The sequence below is a fragment of the Lethenteron reissneri genome, chromosome 2 (assembly GCF_015708825.2).
Source record: "Lethenteron reissneri isolate LAM-NWPU_2019-01 chromosome 2, ASM1570882v1, whole genome shotgun sequence".
Taxonomy (NCBI): Eukaryota; Metazoa; Chordata; class Hyperoartia; order Petromyzontiformes; family Petromyzontidae; genus Lethenteron; species Lethenteron reissneri.
In genome coordinates, this window is record NC_083780.1 from 8,372,514 (window position 1) to 8,392,049 (window position 19,536).

The 19,536-nt window shown below is 48.6% G+C and overlaps 1 protein-coding gene across 1 annotated transcript in view; it reads right to left on the reverse strand.

Moving 5' to 3' along the window:
- Positions 1–19,536, reverse strand: part of LOC133343957 (SH3 and multiple ankyrin repeat domains protein 2-like) — a 133,190-nt gene that overhangs the window by 59,602 nt on the left and 54,052 nt on the right. Inside the window, 1 exon segment of the mRNA XM_061553977.1 lies at positions 17,805–17,877. Coding sequence (XP_061409961.1) covers positions 17,805–17,877 — 73 coding nt within the window.

The following is a 19,536-nucleotide window of genomic DNA, read 5'->3' on the forward strand; positions in this document are numbered from 1 at the left end:
AAAATTGTCGCTGACGGTTACATTATAATATCGTTTTAACACTTGGGTCCTAAAAATGGGAATTGAAAGGAGAAAAAATAAACTCCTTAAATTTTTTTTAAACAACGATTTTTAAAAAAATGGCCGTTTCCCTCCTGGGTAGAAAACGGTGACACAGCAACGTCAACAACAACAACAAAAGACAACATCGGTCGCTCTGGAGTTCATCCTTTGTGCCCCCCCCCCCCTACACACACCCCCTCACATTGTGCGCAACAGACGTCGAGGCGACGACACCGTGACGTGAGTAAGACATCATTACGTTTGTAAATTGTCGGGGTTTGTTGTTCTTGTCGTTGTTATTCAGTGTGTCGGTACGGGGATTACTATACACGACGGAGAACAATTTTGACTTAAAACTTTCGCGACTGCAGGAAATCATATTCTTGGGTTCTTTCGGTAAGGTCAAGTAGATAGAAAAAATAAAAGTTGATCAAATAAAAACTACGACGTTTCGATCACAACACAAGCGATCGTCATCAGGAGGAAATAGTTGCGTTGCGATCGAAACGTCGTAGTTCTTATTTTATATTTATCTTTATAATGTTTTCTATCTAGGTGACTTTACCGAAATAACCAAAGAATATGAATGAGACCAATGTTAGCGTATTTATTAATATTTTTGTTCCGGTCACGTACTCGTCACACTGTGGATGCATCTTCTTGGTTCTTTCAGTAAAGTCACGTAGAAGGGAAATAATAAAAATAAAACATAATAAAATACAATTCTCACGACGTTTCGGCCACAACGCAAACAGCCGTCGTCAGGTGAAGAACAGGTCGTGAGAATTGTATTTTATAGTTTTATTTTATTTATTTTATTATTTCCCTTCTACGTGACTTTACCGAAAAAACCAAGAAGATGAATCCCTGCAGTCACGAAAGCTTTCAATCGAAAAATACTGTGGATAATTACGCGTCAAAACTCACCCGCCCCCCCAAATCCCGTAGCGTTTCTACCTCGTGGTTCGCTAGCCTATCAAGTTTCCAGCGAGCTTTGGCTCTCGGGTGCTGCCGCCGATGAGACCCTGCGTGTGTGAAGCCTGCCCGCACACTTTGTGTGCTCGTCTTGAAACAATGCCGCCGAAATGATGCGGAACTGCTTAGGGGCAGTCCATAAATGACGTCACGCGATTTTGTACGATTTTTGACCCCGCCCCCGTCACAGACCCCCCCCTCGATTATGACGTCACAAAGCTCTGCCCCACCCCCTCCCCCAAAAGCACATTTCCATTTTGAAAATAAAACATGCTTCAAATCGCTTTAAACTATTGTCATTGTAGTGCGTATTTAATGTGGCGCTGCACTCTGATGTTGTAGGAGAAAACATTTATTAAAACGTGTTTACATTTATTTAAAGTTGTGCATTTTGATGTGACGTCACATTTCTCAACCCCCCCCCCCCCCTCTCGTTACACATCGTCACAAATGTTTGACCCCCCCCCCCCGCTAGGTGCGTGACGTCATTTATGGACGGCCCCTTAAACACGCATTGGTCGATAATTGTGCGTGGAACAACACTGGCAACTTTTAAATTTCTTTCGTGACTGCAGGGATTCATCTTCTTGGTTCTTTCGGTAAAGTCACAAAAGCTTTCGTGACTGCAGTGATTCATCTTCTTGGTTCTTTCGGTAAAGTCACGTAGAAGGGAAATGATCAGTGTGCGGTCCGCCACACGTTTGAAATCATTGCAGGTTAGGCAGCAGCACGATGGGCGCGGCGTTTTCACCATTTGCCTGTTGATAATTGTTTTTTTACCCTTCTATCTGGCAACAAAACTGACACCTTTTTTACAAGGAGTCATGTTTGCATAGACCACAATACCTGCAGTCATAATGCAAACAAAAAACACAACTCTGATACTGTGCACTGTCCTTGAAGTTGATTGGTCCACACCCAAGACAGCTTTCCTTAGAGCCTAGTCTCACATGGGTTGGACCAGATGACGCCAAAAGGCGTGTTTTTTGTTTGCATTATGACTACAGGTATTGTGGTCTATACAAACATGACTCCTTGTAAAAAAAGGTGTCAGTTTTGTTGCCAGATAGAAGGGTAAAAAAACAATTATCATAATTTTTTACTGGCAAATGAGGTTCCGATGGCATTTGCCTGTTGTCGGTGGGCCGCGCGAAAGGCCACCCAGGGGCCCACCCACCAGCAAACGAAGGACACTGGTCGTGGACAAAGGGCTGCGATCCATTTCAATCTGGCCACGTTGTAAACACGCAGCGAGAAGGTCTCCGCTGCGTCGGCTGCCGCGCGTGTCAACCGAGGGCGCGCGGCACGGCAACGGTTAAGTGTGGGAGGCGCACGGGTTAATTTGACAAGCCTCCTTACCTCCTCCTACCTCATCCTCCACGTTTCTTGCATGCGTCGCCAATTCGCTGCTACGAATGAATGAACGTGGGAGACGTAGCGAGCCAGCGCGCGCGTGCGCGCACACACACACGCGCGCGCACAAAGACAAAGACCCCCCCCCCCGAATATTCCTAACAGACTATAGGGGCAAGTGCTGTTAGCGAGCACATATGAAGGCCGGAAAGGCACACGAGGGGATCGGTGGCCAGCAACCACGCCCGACCGCCTTTGTCTCCCCAGTGGCGATGTTTCTTTACGCACCGCACCGGGTACTCATTTGAGGCCGAGTCGACCTAAGGGAGGCCCAGGTACCAGTTCGGATAATCGTCTCTGCCGGTGTTGGCCGTGAGCGGGAATCGAACCCGGACCGCCGGCTTCGTAGCGCAGCGCGCTAACCGCTGCACCACCGCTCCCCACACGCGCACGCGCATTCACAACGCTTGCAACACAAAGACAAAGATCCCCCCTACCCCGTATAGCCTCAACAGAGTGTTGGGGCAAGTTTCTGTTAGCGAGTAGCTCCAATGAAGGGGGGGGGGGCACGGCACGCGAGAGGGGGGGGTCAGTGGCCAGCAACCACGCCCGGCCGCCTTTGTCTCCCCCGAGTGGCGATGGTTTTACTACACGCGGCACCAAGTACTTAGTTGAGGCTGAGTCGACCTAAGGGAGGCCCCCAGACCGGTTCAGATAATTATCGCTGTCCACTGGCGGTGGCCATGAGCGGGACTCTAACCCGGCAGTCACGTATACTGCGGTGAGTGTACAACAACAACAACTGCCATTCGCCACGAAGTGGACGGTGACGTCACCATGATGCTTGTGCCAGGCTATGTGCATGTTGAGGCCACGTGAAGTGTCGAACGCCCGCTGGCACGAGGTCACGGGACAGACCCAGGTGCCACGGGTCGACTGAGATGAGTGGCTGATGCACCACCTGTGCCCCCTAATGTGCCAACTTGCTGTGCTTTAGTCACCCGGCGCTCCGCTTGTTGTGAGCGTCACTCCTCTGCCCTCCGGAGTGAGACCTCTGCTGTCAAACTGGAGCCGGTCATGTGCACACTGCCCAGGTATGGAAAACTCCCCACTCTATCCACAACTGCCCCATCACCAATTGGGAGTTGTGGTGGTGGAGTGTCCAAATTACCCAGGCAGATGCTTAGTTTTGGTGGGGCTGATGGTAAGGCCCCACCTCTTAGTGGCAAGCTCCAGGTTCAGCAGCAGCACCTCCAACTCCTCCTCTGAGTGAGCAGCAATTACCAGATCATCGGCATACATAACATGGTTAAGCAATAGGGAACCATCCCTTGACCGCACCCGGGCATCGATCAGCCTCCCATTGTATCTGTACCAGATGGAAATTCCTCTGGTATAGCGATTGAAGGCTTTACGAACTACGTGGTCGAAATAGATGTTAAATAATGTGGGAGCCAGAGGACATCCCTGTCGCACCCCAAGGTGTACAGGGAATGCCTCCGACTCCCGGCCACGTAATGTTACCCGGGCCCGCTCACCATCATGAAAGTCCTTAATGATCGTGAGCAGAGGGTCACGGACTCTAAGAACACGAAGAACAACCCAGTGCCCAGGCCTACTCATGGTACCATAGGCCTTGACCAGGTCAATAAAGCATCAGACGGACAGAAAATATGGCATCTGTGCAGGACCGCTTTTTCCTGAAACCGCATTGGGACTCCGCAAGCCTCTCCTCAGCATGCCTAGCAAGGCGATGTTGAATAATCCTTGCCAAGACCTTTCCCGGCACACTGAGGAGTGAGATGCCCCTCTAGTTGTTACAGTCTGTACAGTCCCCTTTCTTAAAGAGGGGGACCACCAGGGCATCCTTCCAATCCTACGGAACCCATCCAGTGGTCCAGACTGTTGTTATGATGTCGTGTAGTACAGTCTGTGCACAAACGCCACCCTCCCTCAGCATTTCGCTTGGGAGATCATCTCTGCCCGGTGAAATTTCCTGGTCTCAGACTCAAGATCGTCTTCAGTACTTCCTCAACAGATGGCACCTCAGCCAGCCACTCACAGGGGATGCCTTCTTCCAATATTTGAGGCACCGCAGCCTCAGCAGGGTCATCTCCACATTGTCCCACGTTGTTTTCCAGGCTGAGGGATTTCCCCTACCCCAGGACCTCACAGAAATGCTCAGCAAAATCTGCAAACCTGTTCCTGGGGGTCGGAGATTGGATCACCGTTCTTTCCCCAAATGATGGTAATAGGTGTGGCGCTGCAGGTTACTTTTTTGATGGAGTTAAAGAGCGATTTGTGATCGCGGGCCATTGAGGCAGACTCCATCTCCTCAGCAACCCGCGACCACCACCCACACACACGTAGTCACGGATACTGCAGTGAGTGTACACACACGGTCACGTGTACCTCAGTCACTACACACACACACAGTCACGTGTACCGCAGTCACTACACACACACACATTCACTACACACACACAGTGACACACACAGTCACTACACACACACACACTCACGTGTACCGCAGTCGCTACACACACACACACAGTCACGTGTACCTCAGTCACTAAACACACACAGTCACTACACACACACAGTCACTACACACACACACAGTCACGTGTACCGCAGTCACTACACACACACAGTGACGTGTACCTCAGTCGCTACACACACACACAGTCACGTGTACCTCAGTCACTACACACACACAGTCACTACACACACACACAGTCACGTGTACCGCAGTCACTACACACACACAGTGACGTGTACCTCAGTCACTACACACACACAGTCACGTGTACCGCAGTCACCACACATACAGTCACTACACACACACAGTCACTACACACACACACAGTCACCACACACACAGTCACTGCACACACACAGTCACTACACACACACAGTGACTACACACACACACAGACACTACACACACACAGTGACTACACACACACACAGTGACTACACACACACAGTCACTACACACACAGTCACTACACACACACAGTAACTACACACACACACTACACACAAACCGTACACTACACACACACAGTGACTACACACACAGTCACTACACACACACAGTGACTACACACACAGACACTACACACACACACAGTCACTACACACACACACACGCATAGTCACTACACACACAGTGACTACACACACAGTCACTACATACACAGTCACTACACACACAGTCACTACACACACACCGTGACTACACACACACAGTCACTACACACACACAGTGACTACACACACAGACACTACACACACACACAGTCACTACACACACACGCACAGTCACTACACACACACACAGTCACTACACACACACAGTCACTACACACACACACAGTCACTACACACACAGGCACTACACACACACAGTCACTACACACACACAGTCACTACACACACACATAGTCACTACACACACACAGTGACTACACACACACAGTGACTACACACACACACAGTCACTACACACACACAGTCACTACACACACACAGTCACTACACACACACAGTCACTATACACACAGTGACTACACACACACAGTCACTACACACACACACACACAGTCACTACACACACACACAGTGACTACACACACACACAGTCACTACACACACAGTCACTACACACACACAGTCAGTCACTACACACACACAGTCACCACACACACAGTGACGTGCACCGCAGTCACTACACACACACACACAGTGACCACACACACACACAGTGACTACACACACACACAGTGACTACACACACACAGTCACTACACACACAGTCACTACACACACACACAGTGACTACACACACAGACACTACACACACACACAGTCACTACACACACACACAGTCACTACACACACAGTCACCACACACACACAGTCACTACACACACAGGCACTACACACACACACAGTCACTACACACACACAGTCACTACACACACACAGTCACTACACACACAGAGTCACTACACACACACACAGTGACTACACACACACAGTGACTACACACACAGTCACTACACACACACAGTCACTACACACACACACAGTCACTATACACACACAGTGACCACACACACACAGTCACTACACACACAAACAGTCACTACACACACACACAGTCACTACACACACACACAGTGACTACACACACACACAGTCACTACACACACACACAGTCACTACACACACACAGTCACTACACACACACACAGACACTACACACACAGTGACTACACACACACACAGTGACTACACACACACAGTGACTACACACACACAGTCACTACACACACACACACACAGTCACTACACACACACACAGTGACTACACACACACAGTCACTACACACACATTCACTACACACACACAGTCACTACACACACACACAGTGACTACACACACACACAGTCACTACACACACACAGTCACTACACACACACAGTCACTACACACACACATAGACACTACACACACACACAGTCACTACACACACACAGTCACAACACACATAGTGACTACACACACACACAGTGACTACACACACACAGTCACTACACACACACACAGTCACTACACACACACAGACACTACACACACATACACAGTGACTACACACACACACAGTCACTACACACACACAGTCACTACACACACACAGTCACTACACATACACAGTGACTACACACACACAGTGACTACACACACACACAGTCACTACACACACACACAGTGACTACACACACACAGTCACTACACACACAGTCACTACACACACACACAGTCACTACACACACACACAGTGACTACACACACAGTCACTACACACACACAGTCACTACACACACACACAGTGACTACACACACACAGTGACTACACACACACACAGTGACTACACACACAAAGTGACTACACACACACAGTTACTACACACACAGTCACTACACACACACACAGTGACTATACACACACAGTCACTACACACACACATACAGTGACTACACACACACAGTCACTACACATACACAGTGACTACACACACACAGTGACTACACACACACACAGTCACTACACACACACACAGTGACTACACACACACAGTCACTACACACACACACAGTCACTACACACACACACAGTGACTACACACACAGTCACTACACACACACAGTCACTACACACACACACAGTGACTACACACACACAGTGACTACACACACACACACAGTGACTACACACACAAAGTGACTACACACACACAGTTACTACACACACAGTCACTACACACACACACAGTGACTACACACACACAGTCACTACACACACACATACAGTGACTACACACACACAGTCACTACACACACACAGTCGCTACACACACACACAGTCACTACACACACAGTCACTACACACACACAGTCACTACACATACACAGTGACTACACACACACAGTGACTACACACACACACAGTCACTACACACACACACAGTAACTACACACACACAGTCACTACACACACAGTCACTACACACACACACAGTTACTACACACACACAGTCACTACACACACACACAGTGACTACACACACACAGTCACTACACACACACAGTCACTACATACACACAGTCGCTACACACACACACAGTCACTACACACACAGTGACTACACACACACAGTCACTACACACACACATACAGTGACTACACACACACACAGTCACTACACACACAGTGACTACACACACACACAGTCACTACACACACACAGTCACTACACACACACACAGTCACTACACACACACACAGACACTACACACACACACAGTCACTACACACACACAGTCACTACACATATAGTGACTACACACACAGTGACTACACACACACACACATTCACTACACACACACAGTCACTACACACACAGTGACTACTCACACACACAGTCACTACACGCACACAGACACCACACACACACAGACACTACACACACACAGTCACTACACACACACAGTGACTACACACACTACACACACACAGTCACTACACACACAGTCACTACACACACACGGTGACTACACACACACACAGACACTACACACACACACAGTGACTACACACACACTACACACACACACAGTCACTACACACACAGTGACTACACACACACAGTCACTACACACACACACACAGTCACTACACACACACAGTCACTACACACACACAGTCACTACACACACAGTGACTACACACACACACAGTGACTACACACACACACACAGTGACTACACACACAGTGACTACACACACACAGTGACTACACACACACACTACACACAGTGACTACACACACACAGTGACTACACACACACACACTACACACGGTGACTACACACACACAGTCACTACACACACAGTGACTACACACACACAGTGACTAAACACACACAGTCACTACACACACACAGGCACTACACACACAGTCACTACACACACAGTCACTACACACACACAGTGACTACACACACACAGTCACTACACACACACAGGCACTACACACACAGTCACTACACACACATGCACTACACACACAGTGACTACACACACATAGTGACTACACACACACAGTGACTACACACACACAGTGACTACACACACACACAGTCACTACACACACACAGTCACTACACACACACAGTCACTACACACACACAGTGACTACACACACACACAGTCACTACACACACACACAGTGACTACACACACACACAGTCACTACACACACAGTGACTACACACACACAGTGACTACACACACACACTACACACACTACACACACACAGTGACTACACACACACACACACTACACACACAGTGACTACACACACACAGTGACTACACACACACACACTACACACACACACAGTGACTACACACACACAGTGACTACACACACACACTCACTACACACACACACTATACACACACACAGTGACTACACACACACACACTACACACACACACAGTGACTACACACACACACAGTGACTACACACACACACAGTGACTACACACACACACAGTGACTACACACACACACTCACTACACACACACACTACACACACACACAGTGACTACACACACACACTACACACACACACAGTGACTACACACACACACACAGTGACTACACACACACACAGTGACTACACACACACAGTGACTACACACACACACACACGGGGTCACGGCACGCCGTTGGCTCCCGTGTGCACGACGGCTCCGCCGGCGCTATTTGTCGGCGCATCGCTTTGCGTCAGAGACCAACCTCCTCCTCCTCCCCCCCCTCCTCCTTGTAATTCCACTCAGGTCTGCGTTCACTGCAGCTCCACCACAGATTTATTCTGCACACATGTGCCTTGCCGCCCGCCGCCGCTGTAACCTCTATTAAAAGCACGCACGCACCACCATATCACACACACACACGATACAAAAATGTACACACCGCACTCTACGCTTTAAGACGTTCCTATAATTTTAGTTTTGGTTGCATGCATTCTCGCGGTATTTCCCTACCCGAATGATTATTTCTGAAATTGTTGATCGCAGAGCCTTTCTATGTCGAATTGCACGATGCGTCTGCGCGTGTGCACGTGTGTCTGAGTTGTAATACGAATTATAGGCTCTTAGTATACGGTACAGTAATTGGGTGCGCGCACATCTATTTTACGAACACTCCTAAACGAGTAGGAATACTGGAAAATGTCAGTGCGACTTATCAACCTTTAACCTTTGACCTTGGCAGCCACGATGAATGGGAGTGAATTCTGCTGACTTAAACGATTTCCAAGATATTTTCCCGAGGCTGCAGCCATCATGGCCGTGCAAGTTAATTTGCTTTGTTTCGGCTCAAATGCAGACAAAGCAGGGCCTTCATTCAATTATCCATTGGATATATATTTTAAATAGATCTTATTTAAATATATTACCTGTATGTACAGTGCATTTATTATACACCGGCAGTTTTTTTTGTACCAATGCTGCAATTGATTTTACTAAGCGTAATGGAACTACTTTTTTTTTTTACAAATGCAAGACTGTGCTGTTCATGAAAATACGTTGGTAAATGGTTGTATAATCAGTTGTATAGGGGACCGCAGTAAAAAAGGTGTTCACTTTTCGATTCTTTTTTTTGAGAAAATGCAGGGAGTAATCGTGACATTAACAAAAATTCGTGGGTTAGCTCTGGAAGATGCCGATGCCAGCGTGACGTTTTTGGCACTTTCGTGAAAAAATAGATATTTTCATTTGATCCAAGGAGGGTAGCAAAACTGACAGATTTCAGCAGCCAACAGATCTCAGCATGTTGGACAGAAATACTTTTCACCAGCTCAACCTACCGCATGGAATGGCATTCTTATCTCCAATTGTCACCCACCATCTAAAACCACTGATCTGAAATATTTAATATACAAGGATTTGTTCTACCACGTCAAAATATATTTTCGATCAATTTGTCTAAGGGCTTCCTAAGATTAATATTGTCCCATCTATATTTGTTTCAGAAAGCACACTCTTGGACAGGTTTTGACAATCTAGAGGCTCATCAGCAAAAATGCAGGCTGTTAAAACCCTTCTCTGGATTGGATGTTAGGAATTGCACAAGGAGAGAGAAAGAGGAGGACGAGGATCATGGAACAAACACAGAGCAGAGACATCACATGAACTTTGAAGGAACGTAAGTGGGCTTAGGAAGGACACATCGCGAGAAGACGTGATGGCTGAGAGATGTGGTTATGAGTCCAGTTTTATGCGCACGAGTGAGGCAGGTAAGCAAACCTTTTAAGATCGGACTGAGCATTTGCCAAGGGCGACAGAGGGGAATGGAAGATGCTAACGGCAACACATTTTTTTTTTACACATTTCTCTTTGCAGTAATTGATCTTGGCGGTGAGATGGGCTCTAGCAATATAGGTTTAGAATACGTTACGGGTAGGATTAACACAGGGTCACCAGAAAGTGCGGGAGGTTTTGAAGGGGATAATTCTGCCAGGTCTTTGGAACCGGGAGGAACCACACATTTTGTTGACACGAATGGCAAGCAGGAAACGAAAAACATTCTCAAAATGTCTTCTTGGTTCTTTCAGTAAAGTCACGTAGAAGGGAAATAATAAAATAATAAAAATAAAACATAATAAAATAATTCTCACGACGTTTCGGCCACAACGCAAGCAGCCGTCCTCAGGTGAAGAACAGGTCTGTCAGCCGTCCTCAGGTGAAGAACAGGTCTGTCTGAAGACACCTGAGGACGGCTGCTTGCGTTGTGGCCGAAACGTCGTGAGAATTATTTTATTGTGTTAAATTTTTATTATTTTATTATTTCCCTTCTACGTGACTTTACCGAAAGAACCAAGAAGATGAATCCCTGCAGTCACGAAAGCTTTAAATCGAAAAAATTCTCAAAATGCCATAAAAATAGAGGTGGAGAAAGAAAAAAAAACGCAAAGACAACTCGTAAAGCAACTCAGTCGTGACAAAGCAGTAAGAAGCAAGGTGATAATACTGACGCGATCTTCACCAGCTGGATAGACTCAGCAGCTCGATCAAAGTTGCATTGGGTAAGCAACACTTACAATCGGCGCTGGAAACATCTCACATTGTACCCTGACATTGAGTAGCCAACACTTACAAACGGGACTTGAAACATCTCATATTTAACCCTGACATTGAGTAGGTAACACTTACAAACGGGACTGGAACATCTCACATTGTACCCTGACATTGTGTAGCCAACACTTACAAACAGGACTTGAAACATCTCACATTGTACCCTGACATTGAGTAGGTAACACTTACAAACGGGACTGGAAACATCTCACATTGTATCCTGACATTGGGTAAGCAACACTTACAACTGGGGCTGGAAACATCTCACATTGTACCCTAACATTGAGTAGCCAACACTTACAACTGGAGCCGGAAACATCTCACATTGTACCCTGACATTGAGTAGGCAACACTTACAAACGAAACATCTCGTATTGTACCCTAACATTGAGTAGGCAACACTTGCAAACAGGACTTGAAACATCTCACATCGTACCCTAACATTGAGTAGCCAACACTTACAAACGGGACTGGAAACGTCTTCATATTATACCCTGACATTGAGTAGCCAACACTTACAAACGAAACGTCTTCATATTATACCCTGACATTAAACGGGGGGATTACAAGGGTGCCGGTACTTCTGGGAGAGGCCTCGGGGGCGGTTATTGACTATTCCTGGGAAGGTGAGTTTTGATGAATGCGATTAAAGCAGCAGCAAGCAACACGCTTGAGAAAAATCGATTTCGTTTTTTAAACGGGACTGTCATGCAGATGGTAGAGAAGAGCTGGGCATGTGCGGAGGACATTTTGACTCGGAAACTCTAAGCGAGCGCACACTGCGGTATCGGTGAGAGAAGGGCCGTGCGGACGTTCAGGTGAGCAAAGCAGGTGTGTACGACGGCAAGCAGGCTTCGTGTGCAGCTCGGAGATGCATCATCGTGGTCCGAGGCATGGACTGGCATTCGACAGGAGCGTATTGTATTTGCCACTTTGCATTACGGCGCGGTCGGCGATGTGTTTACGGACGGGGGATGTAGCCAGCCGTGCTAACCGGAGGTGCGGGGGAAGGACAACAAACTAAACACAAAAGGCATGAATCTACCTGTATTCTTGGTTTTTTCGGTAAAGTCACGTAGATAGAATTTTTTTTTAAAAGAATAAAAAAAACTACGACGTTTCGATCGTCATGTTGAACTTCCTTCGCACCGTATGTAGCTAAGAGTGCTAATCGGAGGTGCCTTAACCAACGGTGACACGACAATGAGGTTTTACCCTTTCTGGCAATAAAACAGTTGTGTTAAGATGTTAAAACACCTAAACAGAATCCCTTTTCAAGGAATCCCGCCTGCATTAACCACACACGGTACTTGCGGTGAACATGCAAACAAAAACATGCTCTGGTCAAATATATGGCATTGCCTTTGAATCTGATTGGTCCACACCAGCACCAGAGACAGCTTTCTTGAGAGCCCAGTCTCAAACGGTGTTCGACCAGAGGACGCCAAAAGGCGAACAGCACAAAGACAATGCCACTCTCAGGGCATTCATAGCTCGGAGTGACCAGCTACAACATGGGACCTTTCACGACCTCCGCCAATGCTCTCCTATGATAACGTTCAACTTGGAGGGGGCGCTATCACCTGAGGTGATCGCTGGCGGACGACTGCAGGCACACCTACGGGTCAGAATCCTCCGACCGAGGAGACCACTGGGAGAACCGGATCCCCCCGTGTAGGTGGCGCGCGTTTTAAATTGCATACCCAAAACATGGCATCCATTGCCACTGACAACATCACTGGCAGCGTTCTTCATCGCAAGGCCCCGCGTGGCCTTTAGTGCGGCCCCTGGAGGCCTCAAAGAAATGGCTGCCCATCCCCCCCAACCGGCCCCTCTCCCCACCACCTCGCGCGAAAAGCGAAAACGCTAAGGCCATTGCCAATGTCTCCGCGGGTAATCCCACCGTGCGGCAGCAAGCCACGTCGTTAGGAGGACGCAAGCTCGTGCCCCCCCACCCCCAAACCCGCTGCAACTGGGGCCCGATGCCGGCGAGCCGAGTCCACGGCCCGAGTTGGGTGCCTGCCGCGAGGGAGGCCCGCGCGGTCCTCTCCGCTCGCGCCCGTCGTGGATGGCGGTCGGCTGCCGACGATAAAATCCGAGGCCCCTGGGGACACCCCGCCAGGGCACAGCCTTGGGATGAGCTACGGCATCCCCCTTGACCCACCTTGGAGGGGGTCAGGGGGGTTCGTCGGACACCCGGGGGGGTTCGTCGCACACACGTTTTGTGTCGGTCTTCTCCCGTCTCTCCCAATTAATTTTTGTTTGATTTTGTATCCTTTCGAGTTAAAGCTTTCGTGACTGCAGGGATTCATCTTCTTGGTTCTTTTGGTAAAGTCACGTAGAAGGGAAATAATAAAATAATAAAAATAAACATAATTAAATAATTCTCACGACGTTTTCGGCCACAATGCAAGCAGCCGTCCTCAGGTGAAGAACAGGTCTGTCGAGAAGACAGAGTCTGAATGTACAGGAGGTCGTGGGTTCAGACTCTGTCTTCTCGACAGACCTGTTCTTCACCTGAGGACGGCTGCTTGCGTTGTGGCCGAAACGTCGTGAGAATTATTTTATTCAGATTTATTTTTATTATTTTATTATTTCCATTCTACGTGACTTTACCGAAAGAACCAAAAAGATTTGTATCCTTTTCCAACACGTTTCATGCATCGTTGCAACCGCACCAATAAACCTTCCTGGGTACCCCCCAACCCACCCCCCTTCGAGTCTGATCCCCGTTCGTCGTTCTCACGCGGTTTATCGCGGTGCGTTGAGAGGAGGTAGGGAAATTGCATTTTGTTTAAAATTGGTTTTCCGAAGTGTCGGGTGTTTATTCCGGTGACTGCAAGGTTGTCGCAGCTAAGCTGTGTGTGTGGTGGCGTCAGTGTGGGTATTTTAGGTTTTCAAGTAACTCTCTTGATTGTTAACACCTCCTTGCCCCGATCCATGTCCTCCTGTAAATGAGCGGTGGGCGCCATGGTGGCTAAGAGATGTTAACTACTTCGCCTGGTGTACATGAGGTCGTGGGTTCGAAGCCGACCCTGACGCCTCCTGTATATTTTGAGTTTGCGTGTCCTTTTCTTCCCGTGGTCGCATGGATCTTTCTCTGGACCATCCGGTTTTCCCCTCCATATTTAGAATCAACAACGTGCATTTACAGTATTTGGCTGCAATAGTTTTTGACATGATAAGCCACTTCGCTTAGCTATCATTTGCGGCGAGGTCACTTCTGGTAAAATAAACATAGTTTAGTTTTATAGCGGTACACACTTAAATGTCAAGCAAAGGTTGAAGGGCAGAGGGGTGGGTCTTGGGGGTGATCGTTGCCTAACGTGGCCATTTTCTCGTGATGTAATGAATAAACTTATAACGCAACTTAAAATCTATTGTTATGATCACATTACAGGCGTTGAATACCACGTACAACAGCTGATTATTTCCAATTTATATATGATTACATTTTTTTTTACACAACGTAGATTCTATTGTAGTTCGACTAGAGAGCTAACAATGCATCACAGAGGCAAGAGTTAATCAACCAGTGTCAGGAACCAGAATCATGACGGTCCAGCAGGTCGCGTAGGGGTCAACCGCTACTACTCTCAGTGACATTGCGGCTGTAAAAACACATTCCTGCGGAGGGAGCTGGTAGGAACCTTGGGTTGCTCGGTCAATGGCCAGGATCAACGGCGGCGTGGTGTACTCCGCAAATAAGCTCGACTGTGAGGGCGGGCACAAGCCGGCGTGAGTAGGTTAAACGTTGAGTTTTATAAGGGCACCACGGGGTGACCAGCCCCTCCCCACCCAGCCCCACCCCTCCCATTTTAGGATGCACGACGGACGGATGGACACAATAATCCCCTGTGGGCTGGTGCAACCAGGAGGTTCCTACCAGTAAAATCTCTACAATAGGTGACGTTTTGGGCTATTGCTCCGAAACGTCACTTACTCTCTATAGATATATTTTATAATATATATTTGTTGTTCCTTTTAAGGCCGCAGAGTTATTGACGAATGTGTTAAGTTAATTGTGCTTGTGCACCAATGCCAACGCAGCAGCAGCAGCAGAAGAAAGTAGTTTGTTACATCCTTGGCAGTCACTGCTGGCGGGGGAGGCCACATTTCGTAGGCAACGTGCACAGATATTTCACGATAAAAAACATTTTTCATCAGACTTTCACATTTTTGGGCGAAATTAATGCACGGCCGGGTTTCGTGGGAGCAACATTTTTTTTTCACAAACAGCTTCATCCGGCGTTGCAGCGCGCGCATCATGAATATAATCTGATCCAGTTTGAACAAGTGGCTCAAGGCAGATGCGCATTTCAATCAGAGCAAGGTGTAGACGGGAATGCTGTGGATAAAGGTCTCTCCTGATTGGCCGCTGCAAATCTGTACATCAGCAATTTTAGTTTTTTTTTATCCCCCCACCCCTCACCTTCCCCCCGCTACAGTCACATGGTCGAGTGATGTATCCTCCGCCAGTGGGGTGCAGCGTGGCATAATACGTTTCGAAATCACTTCGGCCCGGCGTACGTCCGCGTGAGCGAGCCGACTTCGGTGCGCGGTGCCGTGACGTGAAAAATCGACGAACCTGCGAGCGGCAGCGTGTGAACCGCTCTCTCGCTGAGCTGAATTGGTGCGGCGGAAGGCCACAGCGAACGTCGCTTTTTTTTTTCCAAGGGAGCTTCGCCAAATCGAATTCCTCTCACCCTTTGGTGTCGAGTTGGCACGGAGGGTTATTCAAGTTCGCATCAGATGGACACATTTAAAGAGCGTCTCCTCTGATTAGCAATCTCGGTGGTCAACACCGTGGTATGCGGCAATGCGCATCGCTCCGATCACAATAGGGCCTCAATAAGTGATGCGCTTGCAATTAGATTGGAATAGGCAGACATTATGAACCCGGCTGACTTGACAGTCGGTGTGTTGGGAGGATGAGGCAATGTAAATGGGGTTCAGGAGTGAAATGCCAAACGTCGAGGTCTGCTGGCCATGACGAGAGGAGGGCTTCAGGGGAGAGAGTCCATGCCGTTTTGCTGTTCCTTCTCCGTTGAAGGAATGCAGGCTACAGTGGCTTTGCTACGCGGTCCGTAATTGCACATTTGTCTGTTATGTTATCTGCGTGTATCTCCTTTACGAGTGTGTATGTGTCTCTGTGTATCTCTGTATCTCCATGAGACTATGTGTCCCTATGGGTTTACTATACGGTCCATAGTTTAGGTTTTGTGGTGTAAAGTGCAGAGAGAGAGAGGCACCAACCCTCATCAACTATTCCTGGCCTCTCTACGCATGCGCCATGAAGACGAACCATTTCCCCCAAAAAAACGTCGCCCGCCATATATTTCGTTTATATTTTAATGGCCACGCAGCTGTTATTCACGAATGATTTGTTTTGCATTGTATTGCGCCGCTGCTGTTATTGTTGTTATTATTGTTTGTGGTTGTGCACCACTGCCAAAACGCAATCATCGCCAAACCGTCGACGTTCAATTCGCTAAATTCACGGTGCGCTGGCGCCACCTGGCGGACAGGCAACGCGGCGTAAAATATCGCGACGGTAAAAGCGACGTAACTTGGCCACTTTCCTCGCTGTTTTTACTGCCAGGCGAGACCCGCCGAGCCACATTGCCAACGGTGTGGGTCCCCCCACCCACCCACAGTAGCTCTGACCGGCGCTGCGTCACCGCCAGAGTGGCACAGGTAGGAGGAGGCGACTCACCTGGGGTCGACGCTTTCGTAGGAACCAACCGTGTAGTGCCTGAAGAGTCGCCTTCCCCTCTCTTCCCGCGTGTCTGAAACAAGAGGACATCAGCATCGTCAAGCAACAGCAGCCTAAGGCGCCGTGGCCTCCTCCCTCCTCCTCCTCCCATCACAGGAGCCAAGCAAAGTTGGGCAAGCAAGCAAGGACATTTGTTATTGCGCGCCCCTTATGAGTAGCGGTCCATCCACGAGTGCGCGCCGATCGCGCGTCCGAAGTAGGCTCTCTGACATTGTCTTTGAGTTGTGCGTCTTTTGGCGTCATCTGGTCCAATCCATGTGAGACTAGGCTCTAAGGAAAGCTGTCTCGGGTGTGGACCAATCAACGTCAAGGACAGTGCATACATTATCAGAGTTGTGTTTTTTGTTTGCATTATGACCGCAGGTATTGTGGTCTATGTAAACATGACTCCTTGTAAAAAAGGTGTCAGTTTTGTTGCCAGATAGAAGGGTAAAAAACCAATTATCATAGGCTCTCTGAAGCAACGACGCCGCTTTTGAGTCTGTCGCAGAACGGGCTCAGGCTCGGGGATGGATCCCGAGCGTGAGTAGGCAGCCGTGGTTCCAGCGCGTTTGGGCCGGAGAACGAACCCCACGAGATTGCACCGAGCCGTGCATCGCGCGCGAGGTTCTGGCTCGCTCGCGCGCGCGCTAATCGGCGAGGTAGGGACGGAGCAGAGTGACCGGAGACTCTTGAAGACGAGGAGGCATAATACTCCAATCCTGTATGTAATAGGTAGTTAGTGGGGCAATTGTCGGGCATGTTTTGCTGGGTTAGGTACTTGTGCGGGAGACTCCCTGGAAATGCCAGGCGATGTAAGGGGCCGGCGAGATTGTCAGGAAGATTGAAGGCTAGCAATGGAAACTTGAATCCATCTGTGCGGAGCTTTGAACATTTACCCGCCCCCCTCCCCCGTCCGTCTGTCTCGTTACGTCGCGTTTTCTCCGTGTATTCTGGTTTCCTCCTACAGGCCGAGTGCATCGTGAACATTGTGGCTTGAATATCGCAATGCAGGCCCCCCCCCCCCTTCTCTCCTGGAAAAATAGTCCTGAGACTCAGCGAGGCTATCTTGGATAAATAAATTGAGTGGTTATTGGCCACACCATCAGAGTACACACACGCACGCAATGTTACAGAGCACGGTGAAGCGAGCCCGACACCCAGTAAAACAACGTCGGGCCAACGTTGACGTTGCTGTTGGAACCGTTGGCGCAACGCTGGTCCGCAGTTGGAACCATCGGTCCAGCCTTGGCCCAACGTCTGCACGTGGTTGGAAATTTTGGGCCAAATATGGGCCAACGTCGGGCCGTGGCTGGAACTGTTGGCCCAGCGTTGGCCCATAGTTGAAACTATTGGTCCAGAGTTAGTCCAACGTCTGCACGTGCTTGGAACTGTTGAGCCAAAGTTGGGCTAACGTTTCATGTTTCCCAGGTAAGTCGATACTCAACATAGCTGTCTCTTTACATCAGGGGTGGGGAACGTCCGGCCCGTGGGCCGTACGAGGCCCGCGATAACATTTGGTGTGGCCCTGCCAAGGCAACCGCAGGCGGGACTCGAGATTCAATAAATCTATGAGCAAACCTGGAAAAGCAGTTGCGAGTAGCAGCAACATCATCAATACCAGCTAACATCACACGCCTCGCCAAAGAGAAGCAGTTCCAGTCATCGCATTAGGGGTGAGTTAATTAAACGT